The sequence below is a fragment of the Lycorma delicatula genome, chromosome 1 (assembly GCF_047948215.1).
Source record: "Lycorma delicatula isolate Av1 chromosome 1, ASM4794821v1, whole genome shotgun sequence".
NCBI lineage: Eukaryota > Metazoa > Arthropoda > Insecta > Hemiptera > Fulgoridae > Lycorma > Lycorma delicatula.
The window spans coordinates 310,824,422-310,844,440 of record NC_134455.1 but is presented as its reverse complement, the minus strand read 5'-3'; the positions used below and the strand labels follow the sequence as shown (position 1 = coordinate 310,844,440).

Here is a 20,019-nt window from a genome sequence, read left to right as displayed (position 1 = left end):
TTCATTATATTTTTGAGAATACATTGTTTGTTATATGTATATCAACTATAGTCAACTATAAGCTCAGTTATACATTAGGACTGTTGTTAAAGTAAATACCAATGAAATCTGAATTGTAAAGTAAATTGCTGCTGAATTGTAAAAAACTGGGTAATCAATCATTGTAATGATAATAATTATTACTATACTAATATGCAAACCTGATATAAACCCATGGAACATTTTAATCTGGTGGACTGAAGGCATATCTTTGGGCTATGTTACAACATATACTAAATATGCTTTTTGATGCCTTCAAAAAGGAAATGGTAAAAATAAGATCACATTTTTACTATGATTAAACTTTATATGTTTGAATAGGAATTTTCATGAATTACAATAAAAATTAAAAAAAAAACAACATTTACATGAATTATAATATATAAATATACTTTTATTTTTAAAGGTTTTAAGTTATCTACTCAAATAGTTGACTAGGAAGAAGCCTTTGCTGTAGTGGATGATGGATCAGTCAGGGATGTCTTAACAGTGATGTTTTCATTAGCTGGAATAACAACCAGTTTTCGACCTTGACGAGGACCTGGAGATTTTCCTCTTACAGTTAAACTTGACTCAACTACAATTTCATCAAACGCTGGATTGAAAGCACCTGAAAATTTAGAAAAAAATTATAGAATTGCATTACAAGTAACTATAGTGTTATAAATAAAATTGATGTTTACAAAATTAGCAAACCTATTTCTACAATTATCTCCTTTAATGGGTTGCAATAGCTAGACTGAAAGAAACCAAATTCTATAAGTTATAGTCAATTGTAATAATTAGTGACACATGATTACTAGGACTTAAGTGTATGTTCATAGTTTAAATTCACTTCTTTTTTCCATTATTGTGTTATATGATCATCACATAGTTTTCTCAGTAAAAAGCTACTTATATGGCATTATAAACAACTATCAATTCAAATTATTAAAAATTATAAATAATTCATTTTTATATATTCACTTCATTTATATAAATATCTTTCAAAGAACTTTTCAAAACTAATTACTTTTTTCAGTAGAAAAACTGGTGGAACTGTTTTTAATTGAACCTCTCTTAAAAAGGGTGGATTATGACAATCCTTCTCCTTAAATACACAGTCAAATATATTTAATCTATATTGTCTTCACTCATTTAATGTGTTATTTTTGTCTGATTTAGATGTAAATTTCATATTACATTAGTATATTGTGATATTTATTTTTATGAGATACATAAAAATTTGTTTGTTGTTGTTAAATTGTTTGTATGCCATGTTTCTACATTGATTTGCATAAATTGATTCTTTTGTGTGCACTATCTTTATGTGTACTTTGATTTTTAGGTAAATATCCTTAGTCTCCAAATGTAATAATTAGCGTAGTCATTGTATTATAATTTACACACTCCTGGGTTGCTGTGTTTGAGATTTTTGTCAGTTTTATCTGTTATATTAACCAAAACATGCAATTATTACATAAATCAGTTATAAAGTAATATTTCAACACACTCAATCAAAATGAAATTTACAGATAATGAAATTTCATAAAAACAACACATTAAACAATCATAATTCAATTATATCAAATAGATTATTTAACTACATTGTTGACACAAGAGTGTTTCCTAAATTGGATAACCATTAACAACAATACCTCTGATTACTCTGTTGAAGAAGGAACTGCGTAACTGGTTTCAAAAGGTCTTTTTAAAAATGTTTCATGCAATGTGAAAGTGAGTCATTTATAATTTTAATAATTGTTTAATGTTATCAATTTCTTTATATCATGCCACCATTCAATCATGCCACATTATTTAATCGTAAATAAATTTTCTTTTAATGAAAGATTTATTTATTCTTAAAAATATGTTTCAATCATATTATTTAAAGATTAATGTATCAACTGCATTATGGTTAATAAATCTTAAATAAATGCAAAATATATACAATAATGTAAAATATACAAATTTAGAATTTCATAAAACAGTATGTTTTATTAAAATATTTACATTTTTAAATATGACTTATGAAATAATTAATAAAATTAATAATATTTTGGACCATAATAATAAGTTGAAAAATTATATAAAACTACTGAAAATTTTTAATGAAAGTGAACCAAATTTATTTTAAGTTGATATCATACTTTTGGGTATGAAAGACTTAGTGGTACCCATTAAGTCACACTAAGAAAATGTTATGCAAGTTTTAAAAAATGTTAATTTATAACAAATTTTGTTCAGATTGTCATTAAAAATTAACAGTTTTGTGTAATTTAGTTTAAAATAATGTTTAATTAAAATAACAGTTTTATTTTAATATGTCACATATTTTCTATTTATTTCAAAGTTTCAAAAAAGTTATGTTTCTGAGGGATTTGGGATTAAGTTGCAATATCATCTAATTCTATTAGGTGTAAACTATGTATAAGAATACATTGTATTTTTCAGTCTACTATAAATTCACTAGTAATTTTATAAGCATATAGTTTTTGTGCTTCAACATAATATCCTTGACAGATTTATCATTGTGATAGATATTAGAATAAATAATCATTGAACAAAATATGACATTTTGTTAAACAATTAAAAGAACAAAATGTCACACCAGTTCCTTTTGAATATGTTTGTGAAAAACAATTATTAGTCACTCTGTTGTCTAAAAATTATCTTTTAAGTTGTTATGTAATTCTTATGTAAAATATGTTGTTCGAAACTGAAGCGTATTTTTTGGTTGATGACATAAAAACCAGTTTCTTAGTCATTTTCCACCTGCAGTAAGGTTTTTATGTTTTTATGACATAAAAACCAGTTTCTTAGTCATTTTCCACCTGCAGTGAGTGTATACATATTAAATATATAATTTTTTTCTGATTGTCTGACAGTTTGTTACTTACCATGCCTAACACAAAAATACCTAGAACGTTTTTAAGATATCACTGACAGGTTAGAAGACACCACTGTCAGCTTGAGTTTCTGTTTACTCTTTTATTTTTATTCAAATAACTCACTCATAAAACCTTACAAAGTTTTTAAATATAAATGTTTCAAGTGATAGTAAGTAAATAATAGCTTGTGTGGTTTAAATTTTAATCTTAAAGTTTTTTTTGTAATCCCAAACCTGTTTTAGTTTTTGTAAATTGTTAATAAATTAATTTTAAATAAATTTAATATTAATTATATAAAACAGTATACTTTATTATTCAAATTTTTGTATTAAAAATGCATAAGAGTGATATACTAAGTGAGCAGACACTTTATTTTTCAGCTCTTTTCTAAATAAACAGTTTATCAAATGTAACTAAAACATAATTATTTACAAAATTAATTTTATACCTTACTTCTGTTTGTTTTTCTTCCCTATTTAGTACTTTCTCAGAGATATCTGATTCATCAGAATGTAGATTTACAAAAATTAATTAAAAAAAACCTAATTAAAATACTAAAATTCGAGAGAGTTAACCAGCTGTTACTGTAAAACAAAATTTTCTTTCCTAAATATCATCTTAACTACAAACAAACTATAGCATAAATAGTGTAAAACAGCTATACAAATACCATTCAGAAAAATTAAAAGAACAGTTGAAATTACTTTGATAAGTAAAAAATGCCTCTTAATTTTTATTTTTTATAAAAAGGATGATCATTTTGTACAAGCTATAAAGTTGACTCTCATTGATAACATATGTATTAATTTGTAATTTTATTTACTGATATCATCGTATGTTATATGAAACCATCTTAATCAATTACCTTAATTGCATATTCACAGATTTATTACTTATGTATTGTTTTTTTACTGATTTATTCTGAAATCATTAATCATTTATTAATATATGCACAAATGAGAAATATTTGTACTTCAGCCACAATAAACATTTTAATGATCAGTTAATAAATATAAAATGTAAAATAAGGTGTGACTATTTTAAATTTTAATATAGCCAATTTATCTTTCATATATCATTTTAATACAACGATCACAGTTTATCATGTTTTAAAATCATTAGCTATCATTTATTTATAAAAATCAAATCCATTTAATCTTGATCTTGTTGTGGCAATCTTCTTAATCAAGTGAAATAAATCAAGATTAATGGCACAAACTGAGATTAAGATAATGAGGAGGATATATGGTGATGATGATGATGATGATAATGATGAATGTAATTGTATATTGAATACCAAAGAGGATGTATGAATTAGCACTGGACAATACAAGGTCAAGAAGTTGAGGTAATATTAAAATATGTATTGAAGAAAGAGAGGATGAATGGGAGAGCATTTTAGAAAAAGAAGTTGTGTATCGACAGGAAGTGGTCAAATGCTTTGTGCTATGAACCATTAATTACATGGCATCATAGCTAGTTTACATGAATATTAAAAAAAATTATATAATCCCTTTGATTAGATGTAGGGCATGAAAATACTTCAGCATAAAAACAAGTAACAGATATTTCATAATGTAGATAATTTCATAGTAATTTAAGTTATATTGGCAATATGATGGTGGTAGCTTGCACAAAGAGAGTGAAAATTGTTCACTCATATGTCTTTTAATAATTTTAAGAATATATACAGCCAATCTGATAATCAATCTTTAATGAATGTAAGATAATTTAATAATCTTTATCACTGTTGTGCTACAAGAAAAGTTACATGATGACTGTTTTACATCATTAACATTATAAAGAATTTATGTACGAAGTTTAAAAATAATAATCTTTATATATATAAATTATTTTATAATATTTATACAGTTCAAATCTTTTACCAAGGATGCGGGATCCTACGAAAGTACTTTCATGAAAAATTAAGGTAATATATTTCTTATCTCAACATTATGTACTATCTCAATATTCTGTACTATATTTATTTAATAGAATTTAAATATAATTTAAGAGTATAGAGGTTCTCTATACTCTTAAATACTATATTATACTCTATTCTATAATTGAAGAGTATAGAGTACCTCTGTACTCTTAAATTATGAATTTAAAAAAAAAAATTATGAATCTTAAAAAGATGAATTTTTTTTAAGATTATATGATATGTAAAAGATATGTATAATATATATATAGAGAGTTCGGTGTGCTGATATCTTTTACCTCTAAAACTACAGAATATAATTCTATGTTTATACACTGATAAAGTTTCAAAGATATAAAAGCAAACATGGAATTTAGGTGAATGATGGTTTAACTTTTGAAAATGAAATCTGTTAACTTAATATTCTATTTACTTGCAGTTCTATGTGATTAAGATGTGGATTGACTTTAATTTGAGATGTCATTCTTATTCTATTTCATTACTTTTTTAAATTGTAAGACAATTTTAACTTATTATTACTAATTTCAGCTTGTTGCTTCAGTAAAACAATCACTTTTTATTCATAAAATAAATTTCTGTTACTATTTACAACTAATGTTTTCTTAAAGGTTGTCATTTATTTTGTATGAAACAAAAAAGAGCTTAAAAAACTGAGTACATATTTTGAGATGTAATTTTCCATCCACACAAAATTTCAGCCAAATCAATTGATAGAAAAATACATACTGAAGATATAGTTTATATATGAAAGGTCATGCTTTAAATACTGATGCTGCTTTTCATTAAATACTACTGTGTGAACAAGATTTTGCTTCAGTAAATCTCAGGATGTTTTAAAATTTTAGTTAATCCAGGTAATCTAATGCCCTACTAATCTAAGGTGTTACAGTTGCTGACTGTTTCTCCAAGTTAAGTTACGAATGATTATCTTGTTGCTTGATTACATTTTTTTTTTATCTAAGCAAAGATGCAAAGACAATTCCAGAATAGTAATAGAAGTTATTTAACTGCGAAGAAGATATCATCATTCAGACATTATACTGTCTACAGACAATTAGAGGTCTGGAGACTTGAGTAGCTGATCAGTCATATGATTGCATAGGTATCTGCTGCCAATACTATTTTATTATTTTTTGGTTTTCTGACATGAATTTAAAATCATAAGTAAAAGTAACTTTGTAAAACTAATGAAGAAACTACTGCATAAATAATTATACTTTTTAAAAGAGTTATTAACAAAAATACTTACACTTTTTATATTCCAAATGCGTTTATAATAGAAAATTATTAATTTTTTATTGATAACCCATATCACATTTATAGTTAGTGAACATTTTTACTTGTCATAATATGTTCACCTGATGTTGCAGTTGAATTTTAGATAATCTTCCCAATGAGTAACAACTTAAATCTCTTAAAAGAGTTATGATAATGTTAAGCTGAACTGCCAATCTCCATGGCGAAATGATGGTATCTTTGTCTTTCATTCAGACAGTTCTGGCTTTAAATCTCAGTTAGGCATAACAATTTCTTATGCTGCAAGTATTTCATATCATAATTTTTATGCACAAGCTTTGAGTTCCATATATAATGACAATTCTAATTTAGGTTTAAAAAAACAGATATTGTAATAAAGCATTGAGATTTACTGCTTTTTGTATTTTTTAAGATAAAACATTTTTATTGTAATTATTTTTTTTGCATCTATTTATACAGTCTGATTCCTTTTTACAATATATTTCTTACTCCTAAATCTACTTTTTTATAATGCTTTAACTTTTTAATTTTATATAAATTGCTTTAACAACTTTTTCTTTCAATTCAATAAGAATATTAAATTTTTTGTTTGTTAAAGGGTTCAATTTTAAAATTACAGTTTTTTGTCAATTTTTTTAGCTTATAAGGGCTTAAAGATAAATGTGTGTGGCATTTTAGAAATCATATATTCTGTTAGCATACTTACAGTAAAAGTTATTTTTTATTCTATTAATTAAGTTTAATTTTATTTAATGAAGTTAGTTTTTAATTCATTTGATTATTCATTTGTTTATTCAGCTTTGTACTTACAAATTCAAACAATACAGTTTTTTTGTGAAATTGCTACAAGTTACCTTGTATGTTAACTTATTCCAGTTGGACAGAATTCCCCACAGATTTTTTACATCTCCAGTTGAATTCAGTATCATCAAGAAAGGATGTACTGATGTCATTGATGTGACAAGCTAGCAAATGTGAATGAAGCATAAACTGTATGCTAGTGAGCATACAAATTAGTTTTTTTTGTTGGCTAATGAATTATATTTTGTATTTTTTATACTACTTTGAATATCTTCTTTTTTTAATTTAAGAATAAAAATGCTTTTATTTTTCATGGCTGCTAACATTCAGATTAGTAGGTCAGTAATATTCTTAATCTTAAACTTAAGAAATTATCAAAACTTCTAACAAATAAATTACATGTTATTTTTAATCGCAATTCATTAAAATGATGAATGGTAGCTTACTTTTTTCATTATTCAATTTTAATACGTAACCTGTTATTATTTTCTTTTCAAAGGCCAATGAACAGTAAACTATTTGTTATTGTTTTTGAGAAAAAAAACATAAAGATGTTGCAATAGAATTTAACTAAAATAATATTTTAATTATATAGACATATCAAAAAAGAAACATATGAAAAAAAAGTGTGTGGTGTATCACCCTCAGCCCACCGAGCTGGTCTAGTGGTTAACTCATCGCAAATCAGCTAATTTTGAAGTTGAGTGATCTAAGGTTCAAATCCTAGTAAAGGCAGTTACTTTTATGTGGATTTGAATACTAGATCATGGATACCGACCGGTGTTCTTGGTGGTTGGGTTTTAATTAACCACATATCTCAGAAACGGTTTACCTGAGACTATACAAGACTTCATTTACATTCATACATACGATCCTCATTCATCTTCTGAAGTAATACCTCGGTGGTTCCAGAGGATAAACAGTAAAATGAAGAAAAAGAAAGAAAGGTGTATTCCTCTCAAATAGACAGAAACCAACTTTGCAAGATTCTCTACAGTTCTTACAACAGTCTTAACACTTTAAAAAGTTTAAATATTAACTTAAAAGGGCTACATTTATAGTGTTTTTTTTTTCTTTAACCTCCGGGACCACTGTCAGGTATTGCTTCAGAGGATGAGATGAATGATTTATAGCGTGTATGAAAATGCCATGCCTGACCAAGATTTCAACCCAGGACCTCCAGATGAAAGGCGGAGACACTACCTCTCGTGCCAGGGAGGCCGGCTACATAGCTACACTTTTTTTCCCTTGATTAGTCTTCGGGAATCACCATCATGTATTACTTCAGAGGATGAATGAGGATGATATGTATGAGTGTAAGTGAAGTGTAGTCTTGTACAGTCTCAGGTCAACCATTTCTGAGATGTGTAGTTAATTGAAACCCAACCACCAAAGAACACTGGTATCCACGATCTAGTATTCAAATCCGTATAAAAGTAACTGCCTTTACCAGAATTTAAATGTTGGAACTCTCGACTTCGAAATCAGCTGATTTGTGAAGATGTGTTCACCACTAGACCAACCCGGTGGCTACACTGCTACACCTTTCTTTTTCCTGTCTAGCCTCCAGTAATTACCTTTCAGATAATACTTTAGAGAATGAATGAGGATGATATGTATGAGTGTAAATGAAGTGTAGTCTTGTACAGTATCAGTTCTAACCAATCCTGAGATGTGTGGTTAGTTGATACCCAGCCACCAAAGAACACCGGTATCTACGATCTAGTATTCAAATCCGTGTAAAAATAACTGACTTTACTAGTACTTGAACACTGGAACTCTCGACTTCCAAATCAGCTGATTTGGGAAGACGCATTCACCACCAGACCAACCCGGTGGGTAACATAGCTACACCTAGCACTACTAAAGTATACCACTAAAATAATTAAACGATCCAGCTAATACCAAATTGTGATAGTTAATAATTCAATTAACCAAATTGTTATTGCAATTTAAAGCTCTATATATCCAGTTTGGTATAAGATGACTTTAAATTTTTTCACTCACTATCATACTAACCTCTCTAAAAGTACTAGAGAATTTAAGAAATGCTTTTTAACCCTGAGATTCAATGAAGGGAAAATCTTGATATTCACCTCCACAAGGTAGGAAGGGGGCAATAATTGAATATATTAATAACTGGTTAACTGGAATAACTGGTTAGTCTATGCAAGCAGCTAACAAATAAACGGTCCGAGTTACCCCCACTGAAAGGTGTTTTCCCAATTACAAATGCTAACAGTCTCCTCAGAGTGCAGATAAGCATTGGTGGGTGCTAGGTACTCTACTGCCCTGCGGGTAGGATACTGCCCCCAAAAGTGGAGAAACGTCTTCAAGAAGTTGATGCTGTTAAAATATAAAAGCAATGGAAAACCACTGCATTAAAAATCCTAGTGATAATTTCTTCTATTATTCTATGATGTTTTATTCTGTTAAATGTTCCGGAGTTAAAATAGCTTCTCATTTAAATCTCTGGGAGAAGCAACAAAAGAAGTTAAAGGATCGATTGTGTACAGGAACTTGAAATGTCAAGACTTTGTTATAGAGTGGAAAGTTCTACGCTATAGAATTTCAAAAGGAAGTGAAGGTAAATAAAAAAGATATAATAGGACTGGTAAAAAATGGAGTAGCAATAATTAGAAGGAATAAAATAGCAAAACAGATAAGAAAATAATTTGTATGATGATAGATTATTACTATTGTTAAGGATTATAACGTTACCAAAATATTTAGTTGTTATACAATTATATATGCAATATCAAATTACAAAACAGAAAATATTGAAGAGGTGTATATAATAAAATCAATAAACGACTGCTGTTAGACAGTGATGGGAGACTGAAATGCTGTAGTTAGAGAAGATGAAAAAGGAAATCTTTGTAAAAAAACTTAGGGGTAAGAAATGATAGGGTAATCGATTAGTAGAATTTTACCAACAGAAAGAATTATGTCTAACCAAAATTATTTATTACCAAATCTCGGTAATAAATGGAAATTTCATGGAAACCATGAAAGGAAAAGAATATATGTGGATAACTCCTAGAGATAAAGCATCCTATCAGGTAAACCGTATTTTAGTATATCAAAGATATAAGAATGCTGTTAAGAAAGCCAATGGATTACCAGGAGCGAATATCAATAATAATCATATGTTATTTATGATGGAAATGAGAGTAGCTTTAAGGAAAGTAGAGAAAGCTAAATTAGTTAATAAAAGGAACTTAGGAAAACTGAAGAAATTGAATGAGGAAATAATAGCAGAAAAACTGTATAAGCCAATTAAGGAAAAAAAAGAAAATGAAAACAGTGAGGATGAGAATAAAAAAAATGCTGTAATAAAAACAGCAGTGAATGAAGTAGGCTATTATGTGGGAAATAGAGCCAAGAAACTATCAGAATTGCTAGATAAAATGGAAGAAAGAGGGTGGTATGAAAATAAGGCAGGAGGAAATGAAAAAAATGCTTTATGGTAAATTAAACAATGAGTTAAGGAGGGAAATACAAAAAGCTAGGAAAAGGCTGAAGGAAGAATGCAGTGGTGTTGAGAATCTAGAAAAGAAAGGGAAATATAATATGATGTGTAGGAAGGTGAAGAGCATTACAGGGGAAGGTGAAGAGCATTAAATGGTAAATGGGAGAAATTGAGAATAAAGATGGTAAAATGCTACATGATCAGAAAGGTGGAAGGGACATGTGGAAGATCTGTATATAACAGGAAAGAAATCTAAGGAAATAAACATAGAAAAGGAACGCCTGATAACTGAAAAGTTTAATCATCGATATTAAATCTTGAAGTACAGAAAACAATTTAAGAAATGAAAAATAAAAAATTGACTAGAGTTTATAAACTTCAGTAGAATTTTGTTATTGCTTAAAGAAGGAAGGTGTGGAAGATACTGGTGAAATGTAGGCTACACAGTATGGATGAGTGGCCTAAAAAATGTGAAAACAGTAGTGATACCAATTTCAAAGAAAATAGTTGCAAGAAAATGTACAGAGCATAGAACAATAAGTTTAATAGCCCATGCCGTTAAAATATTGTTAAGAGTCCTTAACCAAAGGTTGGTAAGAATAATGGTAGAAAATGCAGGAGAGGAACAATTTGGTTCAGGAAAGAGAAAGGAATCAGAGATGCCATCAGGCTACTAGGTATGGTTGGAGAGAGATACTTTGAGAGAGGAAGAGAGTCTGTGTTTCATAGATTTGGAGATGGCATTTAATAGAGTCAAATGGAAAAAATGGTGGAAATTCTTGAAGAAAAAATGTATAATGGAAAGACGGATCTAGATCAAGGTGGTAGGCAAAGATGCTGCCTCTCACCAACACTGTTCAACATTTACATTGAAGGTATGATAAGGTATATATTAGAATAAATAGAAGGACTAATTCTAGGACAAAAAATAAGGTGCATTAGGCTTGCTGAATTTATGGTCTGTGTTTCTTTTAGCTGATGACATCCTGTGCTTCAAAGATTGTTAATAGCCCAGAAGAAAGGAATGAAAGAATATGAAATGAAAATTAACATAGGAGAAACTAAAGTAATGGAAGAAAATAATAAAGAAAATTTAGAGGTAAGGACAAAAGAAGGAAGAATAGAAAAAGTAAAAAATTGCAAATTTTTGGGTAATAAGGCGATAGAAGGCTGAAAGAGAACAATGGAAACAAAAGTAAGGATAGCGATGGCAAGCCTTCAGAAAGAAGAGAGAATTACTATGTAGTAAAGTTTAGACTTAGAGTTAAGGAAGAAGGTAACCAAATGCTATACATTATGGATTATCATGTATGGGAGTGAAACATCAACGATGAGGAAGTGGAAGTGGGACTGGTTTGAGAATTTTGAGATATGGATGTGGAGAATGATGAAGAAAAAATGGTGGATAGATAATGAAAGGAATAAGGAAGTAATGAACAGAATTAAAGAAGTTATGCAGGAAATTATTATGCAGGAAGTACACAAAAGAAAACAAAAATGGTTAGTACATGTGGTTAACGAAGTGGAATGTTGACAACTGCATTGGAATGTTCAGTAGAAGGAGAAAGGAAGTGAGGAAGAAAAAGAATCAAGTCAATAAATGAGATGAAGATTGGAAATTATAAGGCAATAAAGGCCGAGTGGACATATGGATGGACATAAGGGATCCACTGCCAAGCAGAACACCAGTTAATGATGATCATACTGAGTGCTTCAATCTGAATTCTACTCCTACTCCATCTTTGTATGCTAACTTAAATAATTTTAATAAGAATGTTGCGATCAAATTCTGTTTGCAGATTTATAAGGTTGAATTTACATTTATATCTATATATAATCAATTTTTCTAAAATTTCTAATTTTTTATTACTATTTTCTTGTTCAGTATTTACTCTTTCAGTTATTTCTAAATTATTTTATAAACTAGTTATATTATGATTAATATTTATTAAATGGTCGGCTACATCTAAGAAACCTATTTTTTTATTTTTAAATGACCTAAAATGTTCATTAAATCTATCTTTAAAGGATCTCATTTTACCAATATATATTTTTTCACAATTGTTGCATTTTATTTTATAAATACTGGAAAAATCATATTTATTTTTTACTTTTTTATCATTATAATATTTTAAATGTTTTATTATATGATTATCAGGTTTGTAAGCAGGTTTATATTTTCTATCATTATATGCATTAATCAAGTTTTCTATAATTTTATTTGTATAAGAGTAGTTTATATAAATTCTTCACTATTTTTTATTTTTATTTACTGGTGTTAATGTAGTAATGTTTGTGTTATTGAAAAATTCTGGATTACATTTCTTATATATATTATCAATCAATGATGTACGATATCCATTTTTTATAGCTATATTTTTTATATTATTTATTTCATTATACAATTTCTGTTTATCGTTATGTATTTTTTTGCACTATTTATCATTACATATATAAATAGAGCAATCAAAACATATGATAAATAGAGCAATAAAAATACATAACATACTGTATTTTTATATTATATTGATAATGATAAATTAATAGTTATTGCAATACTACTCATTCTCTTGATTGAACAAATATTTGTTTTGAATTTTTAAACCTTTTATTAATAAACAATTTTTAAAAGATAAGGAGAAAGCTATAATTTAATGTGTAAATGTAATAAAAATAAGAATTATTAAAAAACATCACTGAAAATGTTTTGAACATGAAAAAGTAAAGGTAAGAGTTCTCTAATTCTGTACTTTGCGGAGGCTGAACAAATATTATATTATACATAAATAGCATTGTTATGTATAGTTTTTGATTTAAGCCAACTATTTCTAGAAAATATGTTATCTAAGATAAACAATTTTTTTACTAAAATGATTGCTGAATCAGTTTTAAGGTATTATATAATATAGATGTCTGATACCTAAGATAAAATTTTTTTTTTACTAAAATGGTTTGCTAGATCAGGTTTAAGGTATTATATAATACAGATGTTAATATTAAGAAGAATATATAAATTCTAAACCTGTTTTTGTAAATAATTTGGATTGATTTTTTTTAAAATGAATTAGATCTAAGAACTGCTTGTGTTTGAAGATAGAATAAAAACACCTTACATCATTTTATTTTATATTTACATATTAATTGCTTTAACAAATCATACAACATGTCTTTTGTTGCCTGATCTACTGCATTTTAATATTCAAATTTTTTTATCTCAAAATAAATTAATGATCACTTAACATATAATTCAAATCCAAACACTTCATCTTCAGCAACTTTGTTTAAAGCTATATTGAAGTGAGTGTAACAATTTTAACTCTTTTGGACACTTATTTTAAATGGATCATTTAACTCCCAGCACTAAAGAAATGCGAAGAAAATGTAAAATGTGAAGTAATGTAAAGAAATGTGTCAACAGAATTATCAGTTCAAATCGAAACTGTCACCAAGACACAAAATGGAAATATTAAAAAGCATTAAATCTTTCTTTTAGCTTATGTTAATGTTATGATTTTACTATGTCTTAGTCAAAAAAGAGGTCATATTTTTATAGATTATTAAATTCATAAGAAAATATGGCTACATCTGAATATAAAAATAAAACATATATTTTAAGTCCATTTAAAAATGAGAATCAGAAATAGTAGGTAAATAATGAGTTATTTGTGATGCTGCAAGACCCAAATCTAAACTTTTAATTAAATCTGAATGTACTTTATAATTATAATACTTATATATTGTAAGTATTACTTTAGGCAGCTCAGTGTGCTCAGTATTACATCAGTTGTTCATAGTGTACGTGTGCTTGTGCATAGCATCAACATTTCTGGACCATTAGGTCAGGATGTGTTAGTAAAAATAAAACCTTAAATTAAAAAGTGGTAGGGTATTAGTCCCTACCACTTTTTAATATATTGTAAATAATATATTGTAAATTAAAAAGTGGTAGGGACTAATAAATAATATTGCTATATAACAAGTCCATTTTAGCCTTGAACTGTCAATCTCGTTCAAAGGAAGGTAAGTTCCAACACAGGAGATGTTAACCCTCTTCTAATAATAAAATAAATAAAAACAATTTAATGAAACAGAGAATTAATAATATACACTAATGTATTTTTTAAATTCTAAATATCACATTTTCAGGTTGTAAATATATAATTTATACATTTTGATCTTTTGTTAAAATTTACCTGGATCTATTGTATTTCAAGTACCTCTAAAATAAAATAAATAAATACTGGAATTGAATCATACCATATTTTTAATTTTGGATTATTAAAAATTACAAAGAATAATAAACATCCCCTCCCAGGCTTATTCAGTGAGTGAGAAATAAAGAATTTCCAGTTTTTTTCAATGAACTGAAGGTGAGTCAGTTGAAGTTGACATATTGTTGCATAATCAGCATGCCAAACCCACAGAAATATAGATGATATTAAGTCATATGAGTGAAAGCTCTGTTCTACCCTCAACTCAGATTAATTTTTTACTGACCGTTAATGCTCTATCTAAAGAAAGAATGTTTTGTAAGCAGAAAATTATATACAATTTTCTGGGGATTGTGGAAGATTCCCAGATTATAGACTCCAGAAAACTGGCTGAGGTTTGTACCTAAAACCTTCTGAGTAATAGGCAGAGCAAGGGGTGTCTCACCACAGAAATCAACAGAGTTCAACTTGTTCACAAGTGGTTGCATTTCTGTTTCACTATGGGATGATAGTTAAAATGAAATACAAGAAAATTATCTCACTAGTCATAAAAATAGATCTCAACATATATATATAAAAAATTACAAAATACATTTGGAAGTTGGACTTTAAATATGAAGTGGAAGTGTAGATAAAAGAAAGTGCTGTGGTCAAAAGTTAACTTCATAGGACAAAACAATAGATACTGTTGCAAGAATAAAAGTGCATCCTAAACAATATTGTTGACTCTGTGTTGAGACACGCTCTCAGAAATCCTTTCACTGATACTAAAAAAAAAATTCTCTCATAAATTAAATTCAAAACTTTTCCCAAGGAGATTTACGGTGTATATAAGAGTTATTCCTGGAGTCAAACTGCAATCTGAAAGCTTAAACTAGTGCACTATAATGTTATTATCAGATGAGTCTAATTTCATCAGAGATAAGTAGTTGAGTCCAGACTCAACATTTTGTTGTTGCAATCATAGTCCTCAAGAAATAACTGAAAATCCCATTAAAACACATTAAAAATCTGATAATTTGAGAGAATTAACTAATATATTGCAATATCCTAATTCCTTGCAGATTACCTTAAATCAGTTACCATTATAAACACAAAATATAGAAATATTGTACAATTTTTTTGAACAAAATACTTCATTTGTATTTTAAGAATAGATATTCAAAATACATGATAATTTTTTCAAATATGTAGTAAATCCCCTACTCACTGATTAACTTTATCAAATTATTTGAACCCTCCTCTGTGATTACCCACTGGTTTGCTGATTACAAACATCTTACATAGATTGTCATCCATTAAAAAACTGTCATTTGGATTCCAAAACACCCTAAAATCTGCTATTAGGCAAAACTATCTCAAAATTTAAAAAAAGGATGTATACATATAATGATTATTATGATTGATTTTTCTGCATTATATTCTGCTGAGGGCAGTTTTAGATAGTCATTAAAACAGTTTAACAATAAATAAAGACTTGGAGATTTTCAAGGAATATAAATAAAATAATACAATTTATAAGTAAATAATTATTACTGAATATACATTAAGTATTATTACATAACTTATTGTGTCGCTAAATCATATAAGACTAAAGAATGCATAGGGTGTTTAACATTCTACTTAATCATTCTGTATTAACTGTTGTCTTATTCATGTTAAGTCATAAAATAACTCCTTACGTATGTGATCGTAGTACAATACTTGCCTGTTTCGAAGCCCAATAAGGCGCAAGTGACATGTTATCATGCACTTTATTCAGAATCAGAAAAAAAATTTATAGTGAGAAAGTCTTTTAATGTAGTGTATTTAAAATCAACAATTTGAGAATTCTAAATGGACTGGAATAAGAATATAAATAAATTATTAAGATTTACAGATGTAATTTATTCTGTTTACAGGAGTAAAATAGAGATCTGTAAAGATGTTATTAATGTTTTTCAGCAAGGAAAACTAGATGGAAAAAAATTATATATTTATATTGCGTAACAATAAAATGTATTTGTTATGAAATGTATAGAAGGAATTTTTAAAGGAATTATAACTGTTTAAAATACTTTTAAAATTATATTTTATTTTTTCAGCTTGTTAATTTTTTATACCTAAGGTTTATAATACCTTATTGCCTTCTAAGTGAGAAAATCACTTTCTATTTCTTTAATTATCTTTATTAAATATTTCATCTAAATTATAAAACAGAATTGAACCGCGTTTAGATTGTTCTTTGCATAACTACATATCTATTACTGTTACTAATATCTGTTTATTACATTTATCTATATTAAGAATAATCTATATTATCTATAATTAAGGACATTAAAACTCAACATTTTAATTACTTTTTTCTTTTTTTTAAGATCTGAGACCACCATTACGTATTGCTTCAGAGAATGAGATGAAATGACAGTTTTGTAGAATGTGAAAATGTCATGCTTGACCGGGATTCAAAGTCTTGACCTCTGGATAAAAGGATGAGATGCTACCACTTGCACCATGGAGGCCAGCAATTACATACTTGCACCATTGGAGGCCAGCTAATTTTCAATCAGTTATTGATAGAAAGCCAAAGGTATCGGAAATTCATATCAGTGTTTTAAACAAAAGCTAAGAAGTCAGAATACAAATCTCCCTTTAGTAGGAATTGAAGAAGTAATTTGCAGTTTATAGCAAACCATTTATTTTTTGTATGTTTTTCTTTGAGAGCCAGCAACGAAAATTTAAAAAAATATAAAGTTTTGTAATAGCAAAATCAAATTTCTCTCTTTAATCAACATTCTTGATATGTGAATGCTAATTTTAAATTGGCGCATATTTAACACCTCCTACATATTTAAAATTTTGTTAGAAAAAACAAATTAAAGGTAAGTTTCTTAAGTAACAAATTTTTTAAAAGAAAAAATATTTTTTCTTAAATAATAATAGTGGCAGTTACAGATGTTAGTGAATGTACTAAAAAAATATTTTAAAAAATCTGACATGGACACTACATGACTTCCTTGTACACCTAACAAATTATATACACACATTTTTAAAAGAATATAAAATTTTATTTCACTAATAACTTTTGATTTTTTTTTATTGTTATTATTGAATTATTTATTGTAATTTTTTTTTTTACAATAAGAGGTTAATAATTATTAATAAATCATATATTTAAATAAAAAAAAAAGTTAAAAAGAAAAAAGGAAATGAAGTCGTATTCGAACCAATGTGCCTTCTCCTAGTAAGATTCAAATATTTCATTAATTACAATTTTACTTGGCTATAACTCTGAAACCAATGAAAATAAGCACCACTTATATCTTTGAAAAGCTCTCAATGAGGACTTATTACTGCAGTTAAGAAAAAGTCTAAAATCCAAATTGTTTTAGATTTTGGGCATTTTTGGACACTTTTGGTCCAGTCGATTGCAATAAAAAGGGGAGATGCACAAATATATGTTACAACAGTCCTAAACCCAAAATTTCAACATTCTACGGCTAATCGTTTTTGAATTATGCGAGATACATACGTACGTAAAGACGTCACTCCGAACTGGTCAAAATGGATTCAGGGATGGTCAAAATGGATATTCCATTGAAAACTGAAAACTGAGATTTTTCGCGATTACAATATTTCCTTGTACGAGTAATATTTCTTAATGAACTCCATTAATGAGCGAGTCAAAAATGATTTTGAGCAATATAATTTTGAAAAATAATTTTGTAAAAATTAAAGCAAACAAAACACTTGTTGATAATGATCAACATTTACTAACATAGAAACATCTTTTTACTTCCTTGCACGAAATGAAGGAAGTATTGCGATCGCGAAAAATGTCGGTTTTTAGATTTCAACGGAATATCCATTTTGACCATCCCTGAATCCATTTTGACTAGTTTTGGCTTGACTAGTTTCTACATACGTATGTATCTCGCATAACTCAAAAACAATTAGCCGTAGAATGCTGAAATTTTGGATGTTGGACTGTTACTTAACTGCAGTATTAAGCTCTCATTGACAGCTTTTCAACGATATATCATAAGTGGTACTTATTTTCATTGTTTCCAGTTATAGCTAAATAAAATTGTAATTAATGAAATATTTGGATCTTACAAGGGGAAGACATATATATAAAAAATCCGACTTCATCTCCTTTTTTTAATTATATATATTGATTTAATAATAATTATTAGCCTTTGATTGTAATAAAAAATGTTTACAATAAATAATAATTCAATAATAACAATAAAAAAAAAGGATGAAAAAATATCAGAAGTTATTAATGAAATAAAATTTTATTTACTCTTCATTTTAAAAATGTGTATATGTAATTTAATAGACGTACAAGGAAGTCATGTGAGTACCGCATTAAATTTTTTTACAATTACTGGTGAACAGCCATGGAGATTACTGTTGATTTAAAGCAATGAGTGCAAAATAGAATAAATTATAAGAAACCATTAAACAATTTATTCCAAAACACTAAAAAAACTCCTGCGCAAGAAGACTGATTTTTTTGTAAATTTAATTTGGTTTTAATATTTTAATGGTTTTTTTTAATTTGGGTTTGTAATATTGCTAACAACAGATCTGTGGTCCAACTTACAGCATCACAATGAACCACTCCTGCCTCACTTAAATTTGTTTGACTTTTAAATAGAGCATAAATCAAGAACTAATCAACCAGTTTTCATTACCAGAGTATCTAAATTTTAATGAACTTGATCTAGTATGTAATTTTGGAGATTTTTGAACCACAAAATTTTATACATAGACTTATAAATATATAAGGAAACCCCAATTTAAATGAATGGTATTTTTTTACTCTTCATACTCCAAAACATGAAGAAAATTCATTTTTGCTTCCCAATACCACCATGCAACCAAAATTAATACAGTATTCTTCAAAGAAGTCAGTAGAAATTTGTATAAAACTGAAAAACATAATTCTGTTTCATAGTAACATGCAGTATACAACATAGTAACATATGGTGTGTAATATTTTCTCAATGTTCACAGAGAATATTATTCATTATCATTATTTCAGATTCTCAGATACTTTTCAGTGAGGATGATTAATCTTCATTCTCAATCTCAGAAAACACTGAGGATGCCTCACTGCAAAAATAAAGTACATCTTCATAAATTAAAAAATATAGAAGTTAATGGTTCTTCTGTGTTTATTATTTAATTTTTTTAATTTTTATTCTTTGTATGAATGTACACATAAAAGATAAAATTAAATAACTGATCATTTTAATTTGAAAAAAGTTCATCTAATGATATCACCTTTTTCACATTTTAGCACTTCTTGTGTGTGTGTGTGTGTGTGTGTGTGTAGGAAATTTTTTTAAGAGATGCTTAATTGTCATGTTACTATGTATTTCAAAACACATAAAAACATGTAGCTAGACAAATCATAAGATTTGAGTAACCTTTACTTCA

The 20,019-nt window shown here is 27.5% G+C and overlaps 1 protein-coding gene across 1 annotated transcript in view; it reads right to left on the bottom strand.

Moving 5' to 3' along the window:
• Positions 1-325: 325 nt before the first annotated feature.
• Positions 326-20,019, bottom strand: part of LOC142333934 (uncharacterized) — a 38,077-nt gene continuing 18,383 nt past the window's right edge. The window contains exon 3 of the mRNA XM_075381563.1: positions 326-649. Coding sequence (XP_075237678.1) covers positions 474-649 — 176 coding nt within the window. The 3' untranslated portion in view covers positions 326-473. The remainder of the gene's footprint in view (positions 650-20,019) is intronic.